Here is a 17,064-nt window from a genome sequence, read left to right as displayed (position 1 = left end):
CAGGGCTAGGTTCAGGTTGGGGTTCATGCACACGCATTTTAGGGAGGCAGTTGGTGACGTCAATCATCAGCTGCCTCCACAAAGCGGGATTTTGGTAGGCCAGACGTGTGAATCCCGATCAAATCTGCAAACGGACAGGAAAGAACTGGTCTGAATTTGGTGGGTTCATTAGAATAGCCAGGGTACTCCTTTGGAAAGAAAAAAAAAAGCAGAAAACACTGGACAATCTCAGCAGGTCTGACAGCATCTGTGAAAAGAGAATGGAGCCAACTTTTCCAGTCGAGACGACTGTCAGCTTTGAATTTAAACAAAACAGGCTGGAGTTAAAAAGTGTGCTGGGTTATCATTGTAGGATTTGTGCTGTAATGATTGATTTTATAAATTAACAAGTGAGCAGTTTGTTTGATCGTTCCAAGTGGTTAAATATCTGTTTTCGTAAGAAAATAGTTGAAGAAATTTCGATGGATTCAATGGTTTTTATCATCAGCCAGCAGGTGATTCTTCGAGACAGGATTTACTGCCATTCGGAAGCAAGTGGACATGTTAGCGCGAGGCAGCATGGTTTAGAGAAGGGGAGGCTGTGTCTCACTAACTTGATCGAGTTATTCGAGGAAGTGACAAAGATGATTGTAGAAGGGGCAGTGGATGTTGTCTACATGGACTTCAGCAAGGCCTTTGACAAGGTCCCTCATGGCCGACTGGTACAGAAGATGAAGTCACACAGGATCAGAGGTGAGCTGGCAAGATGGATACAGAACTGACTCAGTCATAGAAGACAGGGGGTAGCAGTGGAAGGGTGATTTTCTGAATGGAGGGCTGTGACTAGTGGTGTTCCGCAGGGATCAGTGCTGGGACATTTGCTGTTTGTAGTATATATAAATGATTTAGATAAAAAAGTAACTGTTTAGTAAGTTTGCGGACGACACAAAGGTTGGTGGAATTGCGTATAAGGATTGTCAGAGAATACAGATCGGTTGGCGACTTGGGCAGAGAGATGGGAGATGAAGTTTAATTCAGACAAATGTGAGGTAATGCATTTTGGAAGGTCTAATACAGATCGGAAATATACAGTAAATGCCAGAATCCTTAAGAGTATTGACAGACGGCAGCACGGTGGCGCAATGGTTAGCATTGCTGCCTCACGGCGCCGAAGTCCCAGGTTCGATCCCAGCTCTGGGTCACTGTCCGTGTGGAGTTTCCAAATTTTTCCCGTGTTTGCGTGGGCTTCGCCCCCACAACCCAAAGATGTGCAGGGTAGGTGGATTAGCCACGCTAAATTGCCCCTTAATGGAAAAAATGAATTGGTACTCTAAATTTTTTTTTTTTTTTTTAAAAGAGTATTGACAGGCAGAGGGATCTGGGTGTACAGCTGCACAGGTCATTGAAAGTAACAAAGGCGCACGGCATGCTTGCCTGCATCGGCCGGGGCATTGAGTATAAGAATTGGCAAGTCATGCTGCAGCTGTATAGAACCTTAGTTAGGCCACACTTCGAATATAGTGGTCAATTCTGGTCGCCGCACTACCAGAAGAATGTGGAGGCTTTGGAGAGGGTGCAGAGGAGGTTTACCAGGATGTTGCCTGGTATGGAGGGTATTAGCTATGAGGAGAGGTTGGAGAAACTAGTTTTGTTCTCACTGGAATGATGGAGGTTGAGGGGTGATCTGATAGATGTCGACAAAATTATGAGGGGCATAGACAGAGTGGATAGTCAGAAACTTTTTCCCCAGGGCGGAAGAGTCAGTTCGTAAGTGACAGCTAGTAGGGTGCGAGGGATAAAGTTTAGAGGGGATGTGTGAGGGAAGTTTTTAAAACACACAGGGTAGTGGATGCCTGGAAGTCGCTGCAGGGAAGGTAATGGAAGCAGGGACGTTTAAGGGGCTTCTGGACAAATACATGAATAGGATGAGAATAGAGGGATACGGACCCAGGAAGTGTAGAAGGCTTTACGTTAGACGGGCAACATGGTCGTCCTAGGCTTCAAGGGCCGAAGGGCCCATTCCTCTGCTGGACTTGTCTTGTTCTTGGTTTTTAATATAAATTTAGAGTGCCCAATTATTTTTTCCAATTAGGGGCCAATCCACCTACCCGGCACATCTTTTGTGTTGTGATCCACGCAGATGCGGGGAGAATATGCAAACTCCACATGGTCAGTGACCTGGGGCCGGGATCGAACCCGGGTCCTCAGCATTGTGAGGCAGCAGTGCTAACCATTGTTCTTTATTACAGTATTTGTTTTAAAATAGTGATGTAATTAAGAGACAACTTTATTTTACATCCACATGTTTCTTTTATATAAATTTACAGTACCCATTTTTTTTCACAATTAAGGGGCAACTTAGTGTGACCAATCCACCTAACCTGCACATCTTTGGGTTGTGGGGGTGAAACTCACACAGACACTGGGAGAATGTCCAAACTCCACACGGACAGTGACCCAGGTCCAGGATTCGAACCTGGGTCCTCAGCGCCGTAGGCAGCAATGCTAACCACTGTGCCACGTGCCACCCCTTCCACATGGTGTTTAAAGTTTGTCCATGGTGGATACTAGGTGAGCTGTCATGGAGGGGGCAAGGAAAAAGGGCGGTGAATGGGGAGGTGGGGGGGGTATGGGCTGGTATGAGTTTACACGAAGCTGACAAACAGCCTATAAATGTGTCAAAGGCTTATGGGGGCAAAGGGATAGGAGGCAACATGAGGGATGGGTAGGGGGCAGGAGGTGGCTTGAGTTGGCTTGGATGGGGCATGGAGACGGTGTGGCAGAAGGGGTGGGTGAGGGGGGAAACGATGGCTGTTTTCTAAATTTTATAATTTTAATAAATTTAGAGTACCAAATTCATTTTTTTTTCAATTAAGGGGCAATTTAGCGTGGCCAATCCACCCACCCTGCACATCTTTGGGTTGTGGGGGCGAAACCCACGCAAACACGGGGAGAAGGTGCAAACTCCACACGGACAGTGACCCATAGTCACGACCGAACCTGGGACCTCGGCGCCGTGAGGCAGCAGTGCTGACCACTGCACCACCGCGCTGCCCTAGTTTTAATCTTTTTTTATTAAATTCATCAAAGTACCGGCGCACAGAGGCCGGCCTTCGAGCCAGTCCGCCTACACGGCCCAGCAGTCTCTACACTCATTCCAGGGGCGGCGGGCCCAGTTTCTCGTCCAGCCACCACCCCACCCGGAGAATGAAAATCAGAATTGCGGGCGGCCATTTTTTAAAAAGTCAGGGAGGGGCTTGTAAAGCAGAACAAGGCCAGCAGCGCAGGTTCAATTCCCGTACCGGCCTCCCCGAATAGGTGCCGGAATGTGGCAACTCGGGACTTTTCACAGTAACTTCATTGAAGCCTACTTGTGACAATAAGCGATTATTATTAACCGAGGCAGCGATTCTCCCATTTATGCCCCTATTTATAAAGCTTAAATATTATGAATATCCTCCCACTTTTAAAACCCTAGTGCTTCCCTTTAAGTCACAGTCTCTTTACCGGTCTTCACTTACATTTGGCACATTTTAAAAATAAGAATCGATCGTGCATTTTATCGTCGGCAGTAGGATAAGCTGCCGGCGGTCACGTGTTTGCTGGAGCCTCGAGAAGGAAAGAATTTGGGCAGATAATTCTCAACAGTCCTAACCAAACTGTTCGCAGGAGTCTAATAGACCTTTCTGGCAGACAGTTCACAGGCTTTTCTGAAGTGAATGTGTGCCGATATGCAGTAAGGGTCTCTATCCTTAAATGGCCTCTTTCGGACCTTCACTTCCTCTGTCCCTCCTGGGTCTTATTAAAGGAAACCTGAGTTAGTCATTGAAGAGTCTCCAAACACCACCCTACCCCCCGTCTTCCCTCCCAATTCCCCACATTATCCAGGTTTGCAGGGAGGGTCAGGAATCCGCTCAGGAATCCAACCCTTCACAGATTTGAATTTAAAAAGCATCTTGTTACAGTCAGCCTGCTTATCATAAATCACTGTCGCTATGGTTTCCAGTGTTAAGAGCAAACAGACTCTGGCATTATTGGCACGATTTCACCATCTACGCCATTACCTCCTCTACCATCAGGTCTACCTACCCTCACAACCTGCAGTGCAGAAGGAGGCCATTTTGGCCCATCGAGCCTGCATCAACCCTCCGAAAGAAACCCCCCTACCCAAGCCTACATATCCCCACAACCCCACCTAACTTTTTGGACACCGAGGGGCAATTTAGCACAGCCAAACCACCTCGACTTTGGACTGTGGGAAGAAACCGGAGCACCCGGAGGAAACCCACGCAGACACGGGGAAATAGTGCAAACTCCACGCAGTCACCCATGGTCGGAATTGAACCCGGGTCGTTGGTGCTGTGAGGCAGCAGTGCTAACCACTGTGCCGCCCAAGAAACATTACTGAAGCAGCACTGTAGGAGTGTTGCCTCTCGAAGGCCCTGTCTGTATTCTCAGCTAGGAAACCGCCCCCTCAGGTATCCTGGTCAATATTTATCCCTCAACATGATTTAAAACAAGATGATCTGGTCATTACCACTTTGCTTTTTGCGGGAGCTTGCCGTGCGCAAACTGGCCAGCACATTTCCTGCCTGACAATTTCAAAGAACAGAAAATGTTTCTCGCCCCACAGAAGCTGCCAGACCTGCTGAATTTTTCAGCATTTTCCATTTTGGCTTCAAAAGTACTTAATTGGCTGAAAAGCGCTTTGGGGATCTAGGTTATGGAAGATAGCCGGAATTCTCCGGACATTGGGAATCTCTGTTCCGGCCGGCAATGCACCCCCACCCGCAGGTTTCCCGGTGGCATGGGGTGGTTCAATGGGAAATCCCATTTACAGGTTCGGGAAGAGAGAATCCCGCTGCCAGTCGACGGCGCGTGGTCAAGAAACACGCGGCTCCGGGTCCAGAGAATCCAGCCCGCCAAATAAATTCCACTGGGGATGGTAGCATAATGGTAATGCTGCTGGCTCAGTGATAGAGGCCTGGCTGAATGTGCCAGGAGTGCAAACTCAAATCCCACCATGACAGCTGTAGGAATTTAAATATAATTCAATAATAAATCTGGAATAAACGCTCCTCCCATTAATTCTGGTCATGAAAATTTATCGGATGATGCCTTCCGGGACAGGAAATCTGCCATCCCTACCCGATCTCCAGATCCACAGCAAATTGGTCAGCTTCCCTCTGAAATGGCAACTCAGTTTTATCAAGCTGCTACAGCAAGCAGCAACATGGGTGTATCGACACCGGTTGGTCTGCAGGCTCACCACTACTTTCTCAAGGGCAATTAGGGCTGGGCAATAAATGTCTTTTTGTCTGCAATGCTCATGTCATGGACAATTTTTTTTTCTTTTTAAAATGCCTTTTACCGGCCTTTGAAATCTGTATTAAATACAGTCTGTTAATCCTCCGGACTGTTGGTCAATGCAGAACTCTACTAAGCAGAATCTTCTTAACCCCAGTAGCTTTTTCCTCAGTTCTATCACCTCCTGAAGAGTGGCGCTCTGGTGTTGTTACACGTGGGGCCTATTTGTAGTACCCATCCTCAGAGCATTGGGCCACATGTAACAGGAGCTCTATTACACCGCGTTCAGGGACCTCGCGGTGATTATTTATTCAACCATGGAAGTAGCACCCACAGGAGTTAGATTCACGGCCAACTTTTCACCAACCTGTTGCATTTTCTCCAAGTCCAGGCTGGGCCGGCTGAAGTCTTGGCCCTGCCTGTGCCTCTTGCACGGGGTCGCCTGGTCAACCGAGGTGCCGACACTAGCCAGTATGATCTGTCCCGAGGGCCTTCGGACCAAAGGGTGGAGTCTCTTGGGAGGGGAGGCACTAAAGGGCACAGGGCTCCCGCAGTCGTACTTCTGTTCGGCCTGCTGTACAGGCTTGAAGGACATGCCACACAAGTCTTTGACTTCTTCGTCGCTTGAGGACGTACTGTCGCTGTTGCAACTGAGCCGGTTCACCTGAGACCACTTGCGCTTCTCCCCTCCAAATTCTCTGTTGATGCGCTCGAGCTCCTCCTCAGAGCTATCGCAGTCCAGCGGGTCAAATATTGTCCGTACTTTGCAGAGGTGCTCCTGATTGTGCAGATGGCTGGGAGATGAAGGCGATAGGCAGCAATTCCTTTGACTTTCTGTGAAGAGTTTAGAAAAACAAGATGCCATTTTAGGAAGTACCCTTCTCAATTAACAAAGAAGCCATTGAATGAGACAGCACTGAAGGAGGTTATTCAGCCCCTCATTCCTGTGCCAGCTAAAGTAAGATTTGGATTCGGAGCGAGGTTGCTGCGCAACGCATACAGTTAACGTTCCCCAGCACACACCATCACAGATTGAGAAAGATTTTGGCCAGACAATTCTCAAGAGTCCTACCAAACATTTGCAGGTATCTAATGAGATGTTTCTGTCTAGTATGGTTCTTGCCTCTGCTGAGTAAAAGCTGAGCTGAAAATTCATTCATTAAAAATCCAAACACATCACATTGGCTCCAACGTTAACTCATTCTGTTCACCGCTTTTGTGGTTATGTTACTGCACTAGCAATCCAAATTAATGATCCAGGGACATGATTCAAATCCCACCATGGCAGCTGAAGAATTTAAATTCAGTAAGTTAAATAAATCAGGGATACAAAGCTGGTGCCAGTCAGTCATAACTGACTGTATAATCATAGTGATCACGAAGCTGTTGTAAAAATGCATCAGATTCACTTAGCAAAGGAAATCTGCCATCCTTACCCTGTCTGGCCTACCGACTCTAGAGCCGTAGAACTCTGGTTGACTCTTAACTGCCCTCTCAAATGGCCTAGCTAGACACTCGATGTTACGGTGGCGTGGCTCACTACCACCCCTGCTCAGGGATAGGCAATGAATGCTGGACTTGACAGTGACATCCCACAATCAAATTTATTTTTTTATTTGTTCAAGAGACAATCACATTGCTGCGGATCTGGAGTCACCTGTAGGCCAGATGAGGCAAGGGCGACAGATTTCCTTCTCTAAAGGCCATTAGTGAACCGGAAGGGTTTTATACAACAATCAACAATGGTTCCATGGTCATCATTATTCCAGATTTTATTTTTATTGAATTTAAATTTTACCAACTGCCATGGCGGGATTTGAACCTGGTCTTTACCCTGAGTCTCTGGATTCCTAACCCAACGACAATACCAGTATGCCACTGCCTCCCTCATCTCACTCTTTACCCAGCACTCTTGCATCTTTAAAAAGCTGAGTTTGGCGATTTTCCTCATCATCTCTCCTCCTCCTTCCAAATTTGGCAACAACCCTTCACAAGAAGCTTGGCGCCATCATCAATGTTATTCAAGTGCTCTCCAGCTCAGACATGTTGCAGTATTAGCAGTTGTACACATGCATTACACCTAGTGAAAAGGTCACAAGTTGCTCATATTTAGGACAACAAGATGCTCCTGCTCATCAGAAGATCGACAACTTGCCTTTACATAGAGCCTTTAATATAGGAAACTCTACAGGAGTGTTAGCAAACAAAACTTCACGCTGAGTCACATAAGGAGAGATAGATATCAAGGCATGTGACCAAAAGCTGGGCCAAAGATGTGGGTTTTCAAGAAGCGTCTTAAAGGAGGGGAGAGCAGCAGAGAGGTTTTTAAAGGAGAGAATTGTACATCTTCGGGCCTAGGCAGCAGACAGCCAGCAACAGTGGAGCGAAGGTAAAGAGGAGATTCATTAGAGGCCCAAAATTGTACAGGACGCTGCAAGACAGCTTGAACCATTTGCATAAATAGCACAACAGGAGTGCAAGAAGAGACCTGCTTCATGAGTAGGAACCCAAATAATTTTAGGTTTGGGCCTGAACTGGAATGGGAAATCAGGAAGAGGAAAAGGTGGTGGCCATTCAGCCCCTCAAGTCTGTTCTTACATTCAATTAGATCACGGCGGATCCATCTCTTAACTCCCTTTACCCACTTTTTGGGTTCTGCAACTGTGAACACCCTTGCCTAACAAAAAGAAAACACTCATTTTTGACATTCCCAATTAAACTCCTAGCCTCAATAGCTTTATTGGAGAAGGGTCTTCCAGATTTCCACTATCTTTTGGTGACTTTGAGCTTCCTTCTTTACCCCTGGATGGCCCAGCTCCGAGTCGAAGGTTCTGTCCCCTGATTCCAGACTTTCCCACCAGAGGAAAAACCGACCGGAATTCGCCGTCGGTTGGGATTCTGGGATCCTGCCGGCAGCGCACCCCCACCCCTAGGTTTCCCGGTGACGTGGGGCGGTTTCAATGGGAAACTGCATCGATAAGCGGCGTGAGTGGAGAATCCCACCGCCAGCAAACGGCACAGCTCCGAGAAACACTCGGTCGGGGGTACCGGAGAATCCCACCCAGTTCCTCTCCGTCGAGCCAATAAAGCTCATCGACCATCTGGAACATGTCAATTAGATCACCCCTTAATCTTCTACACTTAAAAAAGCCGAGCAAGAGAGCAAATATTAAATTATAATTCTTGACTAGTTAATGCTTGAGTGGTCCTGGTTGGCTGAGAAGGAATCTGGCCTGAAATGAAGAAAGGAACCAACTGAGCGAACACAAAGGGTTTGGTCTAAATGCAGCTCGACATAGTGAATTGTTGGAGCTCAAATCTTCTAGCAATTGTTCAAAATGCTTGGTCCTCTGCGTCTTCAGGAGGGGGCTGCAGAAACTGATGCCCTAGGTAGGAATTTCCAGAAAACATGTCCTAAAGGCCCATGTGGCTGTAGAACCATGTTTCCCAGGCTGACTCGCTCAAACTCAAATGTCTTGGAGCCAGAGGAAGGAAGGACTCCTGGAGGAAGGACTCCGAGAGTGCACGTTACAGGGGGTGATTATCCAGAGCTGGTGTTATAGAGAAGCAGTGAAGCGGAAGAGGGGAAGCATCCCAAGGAAAAAAAGAGAAAGGGGGAGAAAAAGTACTGGAGGTTTAAGTGAGTGAATTTCAGAGTTTACAATCTAGTCGGCCAAAGGCATGACCACTAATGGCACAGTGAAGAAAATCAAGGATGCGCAAGAGGCCTGAATTGGAGGGCCACAAGAGATATCGGAGGGTTGTAGGGCCATATCCAATTATTCCACCCATCCTCCCCACCTCTAATATTTAAATGCCTTCCCTCGCAAGCCTGAGAAATAACCAAGGGACTGAGGGGTGGTGCAATTTGAAACCAGCTATTGGCAGTTGCTAAGTGGAAAGAGGCATGTTGCTAAATTATAAACAACAATTGTAACCTGGGTGAGTGGTGCCAAATAAATAGCCGATGTGAACACGGAGGTATTGATATACCAAGCGGGTAGGGCACGAAATATTCATCAACTTAAAAAGACCGAAACGTATTCAACTGAAATGTAACCTAATCCTCGAAACTGTAAATGGGATCTCAACGTTCCCCAGGTTACTAAAGTTCCAATTCCCTAGTTACGGTAACCCACGACAGTCTCAGTGCCAGGTGGGGTGTAATTATCTTGCGGTTTACCTGCACACCAAGCCAGGGGGTGGGGGCAACTTTTAAAACTCATTCATAAATTTTAAAAAGAGGGGGCGGACAGGGAGGAATAAAAAATAACGTTCACATTTGATGACTGATGTGTTGGGTATGTCGGGTCTGCGAGGACTGCGTTTACTGCAGCAGTGAGAGAGACAGGCTTCCAACACTTGAAGAAATGCAACTCGATTTTATTGAGCTCTTAACTATTATACATACTTTAACTGTGGGTTGACATTATGCTGACTTGACTGGAGACCTGAGGCTAACCTGACCAGACTATCTTACTACCACATGGTGTATGTTCTAGTTGCTGCTCACGGGCTCTGACTGTCTCAGAGGCTGGATCCCAAGAGAGCGGGAAAACTAGTACCCACTGGCTTTATAGTGGTCGTGTCTGTCTGGTGATTGACTGCTGTGCTGCTGTGTTCTGTGTGTTCACTGGTCATCCTGTGTGTCAATCACTGCCTGTCTGTGCACCATCATATACCTGTGTGTGTATATAATGACAATGACCAAAGAGTCCAAATGGAACGTCGGGGGGGGGGGGGGGGGGGGTGCGCGGACACTGATGTGCAAGGTCAACTAGTAGGACACTGACGGTCTTCCCTCACACATAGTTGCCACTTGACAAGTTATAGGGTGACAAACCCATGCCGATAAGAGGAAATGGTGAAATGTGGGAATAGGAGCTCCTGCAAGTGGGAAGTTCCTGAAAACAGCGATTTGCCCCAATTAGGGAGGGTGGGTCTGGGGTCAAAGGGCAGCCCAGGTGAAAGGGGTCACTAAAAGAGAAAGCAAACTTTCCACCAAATCCATTTTTAAATATGGTTTTAGGTCATTTCCCTGACAGTTTTAGCCTGCCCATAGTTTAAATTTTACTGAGCATGGTTAACAATGCAGGACTGACCAGACCTTCAATACCTACCTTGGTCAATCAGCGCCAATTCCTGATTCTCTCCTTCAGAGTTGTCACTGTCATCCGCCTCTCTCGGCGAGTAGGATATCTACGGAAAGAAATCGGGAAGATGAGGCACGTTACTAAAAGGGTTAAAGTGGAGCAGGTGACGCGATCGGCGAGCAGCTCCGACCACACCACCATGTTGGATGAGTGGAGCGGCAGGGATGGCACCATCTAGGGAAGAAGGAGGGAGTGTGCAGGTTTCCAGTTCTGGTTTGGACGCATGTCTGGAGGTTTCATTGTCCAAACCTCTACCTGCCATCAAATACCTCCGCCATCAATTGCTTAAGATGTTCATCCTCATCGTTTATCAGCTTCCCCATTAATTCAATGGCAAACTATCCCTTCTTGACCTTATTGAGTGAGCGATGCAAGTCTAAGGTCAGGAATGATCTATTATATTCCCAAAAAATATATATGTAGGTGCATCATAATGTGTGCGATTCATCTAAGCTGACACCATGACACCCACTACCACACACAAAAGGGACACACCAACACAGACACCAGGCCATTCGGCCCCTCGAGCCCGCTCCGCCATTCAATCGGACCATAGCTGATCTGACATTCTTCACGTCCACTTTCCTGCCCTTTCCCCGCAATCCTTGATTCCCTGACTGATCAAGATTCTATCTATCTCAGCCGTAAATATACACATGGGGCGGAATTCTCTGATCCTGGGGCGGAATTCTCTGATCCTGAGGCTAAGTGTTGACACCGTCGTAAATGCCGTTGCGTTTCCCGACGACGTCAACATGGCCTCAGGAGCAGCAATTCTGACCCCTACAGGGGGCCAGCAAGGCACTGGAGCGACCCACGCCACTCCAGCTGCCTATCGCAGCGTCAGATGAGCGCTGCTGGTCTGCGCATGCGCAGTGGGACCGGCGCGATTTCAGCGCATGCACGGTGTCTCCCTTCTCCGCACCGGCCCCGACGCAACATGGCGTAGGGCTACAGGGGCTGGCGCGGAACAAGGGAGGCCCCCAGCCCGAGAGGCCAGCCCGCCGATTGGTGGGCCCCGATCGCAGGCCAAGCCACAGCCAAGGCCCCCCCCACCCCCGGGGCTGGACCCCCCCGGGATGGAACCCCCAGGGCCTTCCACGCAGAGGTCTGGCCGAGTAAGACCAGGTTAGAACATCGCCGGCGGGACTCAGGCTTTTTTGTACTGCCGCTCGGCCCATCCCAGGCAGAGAATCGCCGGGGAGGGGGGGGCGTAGAACGGCCCCTGACCGGCGCTGCGCCGACCGCACCAGCGCCAATGGCGTTGATTCTCCGCTCTCAGGGGAATCCCGGCGTCGGGGCAGCGTGGCGCGATTCCCGCCGGACACAACAATTCTCCGGCCCGGCCCCAGGCTGAGAGACTCCCGCCCATGCACTCTGCCTCCACAGCTCTCTATGTCCAGAAGTTCCAAAGACTCAACCATTGGAGAGAAGAAATTCCTCCTCATCTCAGTCATAAATTGGCAGCCCTTTATTCCCAGGCGATGCCCTGTGCTCCTAGACTTTCCCATTCGGGGAAGCATCCTCTCAGCATTTACCCTGTCAGCCCTTTAAGAATCCTATGGGCCACACTATCCCAGAAAAGCAGCTCGCTGCGGTGCAGCGTGGCTGATAACAGCCAGGAGGCCCCACACCCGGGATCTACCCGGCTCGCAGCGCCTCGTGAGATCCAACGCGATCTCGCGAGACGTTGCAATGTAAATTCTGCCCATTATGGGCAAGGTCAGTTTTTGTCAAATCTACATATTACAGCAAGACAGTTAGCCTCACTCTAACGTGCGGGTTCCCGAGGTACCGGAGTCTTTGGGGTTCATCCCCTTCACCTCGGTGATCTCGGGCGAATGCCGTTCATGGAACTGCTCTCGTGGTGGAGTCACCCAGGAGATTGGAGGCTCCCAGCTGCATGCCCTTCAGAAAGGGTGGTGTCCTGACAGTGCCAGCCTGGCACAGGGAGCTCGGGAATTGCTTCAGTGGCCTCGGAGATCAGGACGCCGTTTAAAAATGATCTCTCGCTATACTACAGCGTGTGGAACTCCCCAGTGTACAAAACGGGGCTAGATGTGGCCTCAGCCACGGGTTTCCCATTGAGGCATCTGGCAGGTTGCATTGTGTAGCCATGTGTTTTTCGACATTGCGAGCGCCGAGAAACATGCAGCTAAACCCACTCACTGTGGGACTGTGTTCCCATTTGTTGAATCGAATATATATTTCAATGCAATCACCTCTCATTGTTCTAAATTCCAATGCATAGAGTCTAAACCTGTTTAGCCTTTGCTCATAATACAATCTCTCCATACCAAGGATCAGCCCTGTGACCATTCTCTGATCCACCTCCAATGAGGCCATTTCTTTCCTTAAATGAAGCTCACACTCCTCCAGACGTGGTCTCACCAGTACCTTGTACAGTTTCAGCAAGATTTCCCGACTTATACTCCGACCCGCTTGAAATAAGGTCCAACATTCCATTGACCTTCCTGTTTACCGGCTACGCCTGTGTGCGAGCTTTCTGTGTTTTGGACACAAGTACCCCCAAGTCCCTTTGTGTTGCAGCTTCCTGCAGTTTTCTCCGCTTAAATAATACTCTGTTCTTTCGTTCTCCTTTCCAAAATGATCAACTTCACATTTTCCCACATTATGTTCTATTTGTCAACTTTTTGTCCACTTACTTAACCCATCAATATCTCTTTGCAAACTGTTTGTATCCCTCTCACAACTTGCCTCCCCGCCTATTCCGCCTGGTCAATCTGGACTAAAACATTTCCTCTTGGTCATTTAACTCTGTACTTTTTTCCCCCACCCCGTCGGGACAGGGGCCTCACTGGCAAGGCCAGCACTTACTGCCTACACCAAGTTGCCATTGAGAAGGTTGCAGTAAGTCACCTTCATCAACCACTGCAGATCTTACATTGACGATATACCCATTCACTTGGCTCTTTCAGAACTTTGACCCAGGAAGGATACTACCTGCCCGAGTCAGGACACTTGACTGACTTGGAGGAGAACCCGGAGATGGGTGCTCTTCCCATCGGTCTGCTGCCCCCATCCTTTTGGGAGGTTACAGTGCTGGGAAGTGCTGGAGAGCATGACACAGAACCTGCCGATGTAGCAACAGCCTCCACCTTCCAACAATCCACTGTGTGAAGTAGCTTTAAACATTTTAACAACACGAATGCTTTGTATTCATGGAGATCAGCCAACAGGTTATTTCAAACACTTGAGTAAAGAAGGTCGGCCTCATGCCCAGTTTAAATTTACCTCCACTACTTGTAATGCAGCTTATAAGTATTAACCTGGATATACTTCATCTATATATAAATACCATTTAGCATAATATAATGAGGTCCTATATTAAACATATAATTCCTCGACCTTGAGCCATACATGCAAACACGTTTATCATATCCATCTCGATACATTGCACTTCTCAAAGCACTGCACACACAGAGTAGCTTTGAATACACCGACCCACTGTTGTGTACAGAAATGAAACTATTTTGCATATCCCACAAAGAACAGTGACATAACAAACATACGAATTAGGAGCCCCTTGAGCCTGTTCCACCATTCACTACGATCATGGCTGATCAGATTGTATCCTCAACCCACATTCCTGCCTACCCCCCCCCCCTCCCCCGATCACCCCCTTGCTACCTAGCTCTGCCTTAACAAGGCAGCACGTGGCACAGTGGTTAGCACTGCTGCCTGCGGCACTGAGGACCCGGGTTCAAATCCCGGCCCCGAGTCACTGTCCTTGTGGAGTTTGCACATTCTCCTCGTGTCTGCGTAGGTTTCACCCCCACAACCCAAAGATATGCAGAGTAGATGGATTGGCCACGCTAAATTGCCCCTTAATTGGAAAAAATAATTGAGTACTCTAAATTTTTTTTAAAAAGCTCTTCCGTAACAATACACAAAGACATCTTCTTCCACTACCTTTTGAGTGAGAGAGAGTTCCAGTGACTCAAAAGAAAATTCTCCTTCTTAAACGAGCAGTCCCTTATTTATTTTTTTAAAATGGTGACCCCGAGTCCTAGATTCTCCAACAAGAATTAAAATGATGTTGGTTAAAGGATGAATTTTGACCAGAGGTTTATCCTCCTCAGTGGCCCTGGAGTCTCCAAAAATGTATATATTAATCATAGGGAAGACCGTGCAAAGTGGGAATGCTGCTGGGTGAAGAATCCAGGGGCCCAGCCTAAATGCTCTGGGGATCAAACCACGGTAGTTGGTGGAATTTAAATTAAATTAATAAAATATGGAACTGAAAAGCTAGTCTCAGTCACGGTGACCATCCAAGAAACTCACGATTGCCATAAAAGTCTGTCTGATTCACGAATTCCCTTCAGGGAAGGAAATCCGCTGTCCTTACTCGGCTTGGCCTACATGCGACTCCAGATCCACAGCAATGTGGTTGCCTCTTGGCTACCCTCTGAATCGACCTGGCAAGCAACACCAATTCAAGGGCAATCTGGGATGGGCAGCAAATGCCCAGATCCCCTGAAGGAACAAATTGAAAAACATACCTAACCACGACCCAAAGATCTGCGGGTTGAGAACCAGACGATTCAGGTCACTTGAAGACGCATGGCAGAAAGTCACAACCCTGAGTAGACGACAGCCTCGAATTGAAGGACAGCCGGCAACAACCGTAAAAAACCTGGGAGAAAAAAATCATGGGCGAGATTATCTGATCCTGAGGCTAAGTGTTGACTGCGTCGTAAACGCCTTCGCTTTTCTCGACAGTGTCAACATGGCCTCAGGAGCAGCGATTCTGACCCCTACAGGAGGCCAGCACGGCACTGGAGCGACCCACGGTGCCCCAGCTGCTGATCCCGGCGTTAGATGGGCGCCGCAGGTCTGCGCATGCGCAGTGGGACCACCGGCACCAATGCGTGCATGCACAGTGGCTCTCTTCGCCACACCAGCCCCGACGCAACATGGCGTAGGGCTACAGGGGCCGACGTGGAACAAAAGAGGCCGGCCGCCAATCGGTAGGCCCCGATCGCGGGCCAGGCCACAGCTGAGGCCCCACCTGGAGTCAGACTACTCTCCACCCACCAGGCCACCTCCTGATGCATCCACGCCGAGGTCCCGTCGGATAAGAGCAGATGTGAACGGCGCCGGCGGGATTTTGTTTTTTTGCGTGGCCGCTCAGCCCAGCCCGGGCTGAGAATCGCCGACAGGCGTCGAGCATTTTGCACCCGTTGCTGCAATTCTCCAGCCCGGCCTGATCTGAGAATCCCGCCCCCACATATCTACTTTTAAAAAAATTTTTATAAATGCATTTTGCCCACTTATTTATTGCTTATAGAAATATTGGAAGTGGAAAAAGTAAATGGTTGCTTGAGGGGTTAGGATAAATGGATGTGGGAGATTGTGTGGTAAAACCTTCGGAATGCATCTAATCAGATTTGGTAGATTGATCCAAAAACGTCATTCTCCCAGACTGGCTCCAGAGTTTCTGCCAGAGGAGAGTACCTTTGACTAGCTATGTGTGGGATACAGCGCAAGTGTTGAACAGGCTAATCTATACAAAGTCAATGGTAGCAGAGACTCACTGTGGATCACTGCTGAGCAGAGAAAGTTAATGAAAAACTAGCACCTTACAGCCAATTAAGTAACTTTGGATTCTAATCACTGTTGCAATTTTGGTTAAGACGTTGGCCAATTTGCACATCTGTTTTTTTTCTATTCACTCACAGGATGTGGTTGTCAATGCAAAGAGTGGATCTGGAGTCACATATAGGCCAGACCAGATAAGGACAGCATATTTCCTTCCCGAAAGGACATTAGTGAATCAGACAGTTTTTATGACAATCAACAAGGTTTCACAGTCATTAGACTTTTAATTCCAGATGTTTATTGAATTCCAATTTCACCATCTGCCGTGGTGGGATTTGAACCAGCACCACTGCCTCTGATGGCACAACGATGTTGGCTAAGGGATAAATATTGGGTAGCACAATGGTAAGCACCGTGGCGTCACAGCGCCAGGGTCACAGTCTGTGCGGGGTCTGCAAGTTCTCCCCGTGTCTACGTGGATTTCCTCCGGGTGCTCCGGTTTCCTCCCACGAGTTCCGAAAGAAGTGCCCGTTATTGGACATTCTGAATTCTCCCTGTGTACCCGAACAGGCGCCGGAATGTGGCAACTAGGGGATTTTCACAGGAACTTCATTGCAGTGTTAATGTAAGCCTACTTGTGACAATAAAGATTTTAAAAACAAAATATTGGTCAAGACACCAGGGAAAATAGTGCCACACAATCTTTTATATCCACCCCACAGGGTGCACTGGGCCTCGGTTTATCATCTCATCTGAAAGACGAGGACTCCGACTGTAGCGAACTCCCTCCACACTGCACTGGAGCAGCGAATCAGTCTAGAATGTTGTGCTCCAGTTCTGGAGCAGGACTTAAAACCTCAGCCTTCTGAATTAAGGGAATATTTAACAGATGCGTTCAAAATGTAAGGGTTTTGATAAAGTAAACAGGGAGAATCTCGGTTTCCACTGCAAAGAGGGTTGATAACGAAAGGTTTACAGATAGGTTGCAAAAACAAAAAGCAGATGGCGAGGTGGAGAAATTTCTTGAAAAAGAAACAAGTAAAGTGTGATGATCTGGAACACG

General features: G+C 48.2%; 1 protein-coding gene across 8 annotated transcripts in view; it reads right to left on the bottom strand.

Annotated features, from left to right (window-relative positions):
• LOC140411110 (uncharacterized) overlaps positions 1-17,064 on the bottom strand; it is a 154,896-nt gene that overhangs the window by 113,702 nt on the left and 24,130 nt on the right. For all 8 annotated transcript variants that reach the window (XM_072500159.1, XM_072500160.1, XM_072500161.1 and 5 more), the window contains exons 2-3: positions 10,407-10,485; positions 5,654-6,120 (exon numbers count right to left, since the gene is read on the bottom strand). In XM_072500159.1, coding sequence (XP_072356260.1) covers positions 5,654-6,120; positions 10,407-10,485 — 546 coding nt within the window. The remainder of the gene's footprint in view (positions 1-5,653; positions 6,121-10,406; positions 10,486-17,064) is intronic.

The sequence above is a fragment of the Scyliorhinus torazame genome, chromosome 4 (genome assembly GCF_047496885.1).
Source record: "Scyliorhinus torazame isolate Kashiwa2021f chromosome 4, sScyTor2.1, whole genome shotgun sequence".
Taxonomy (NCBI): domain Eukaryota; kingdom Metazoa; phylum Chordata; class Chondrichthyes; order Carcharhiniformes; family Scyliorhinidae; genus Scyliorhinus; species Scyliorhinus torazame.
This window is presented reverse-complemented; position numbering and strand designations above follow the sequence as displayed.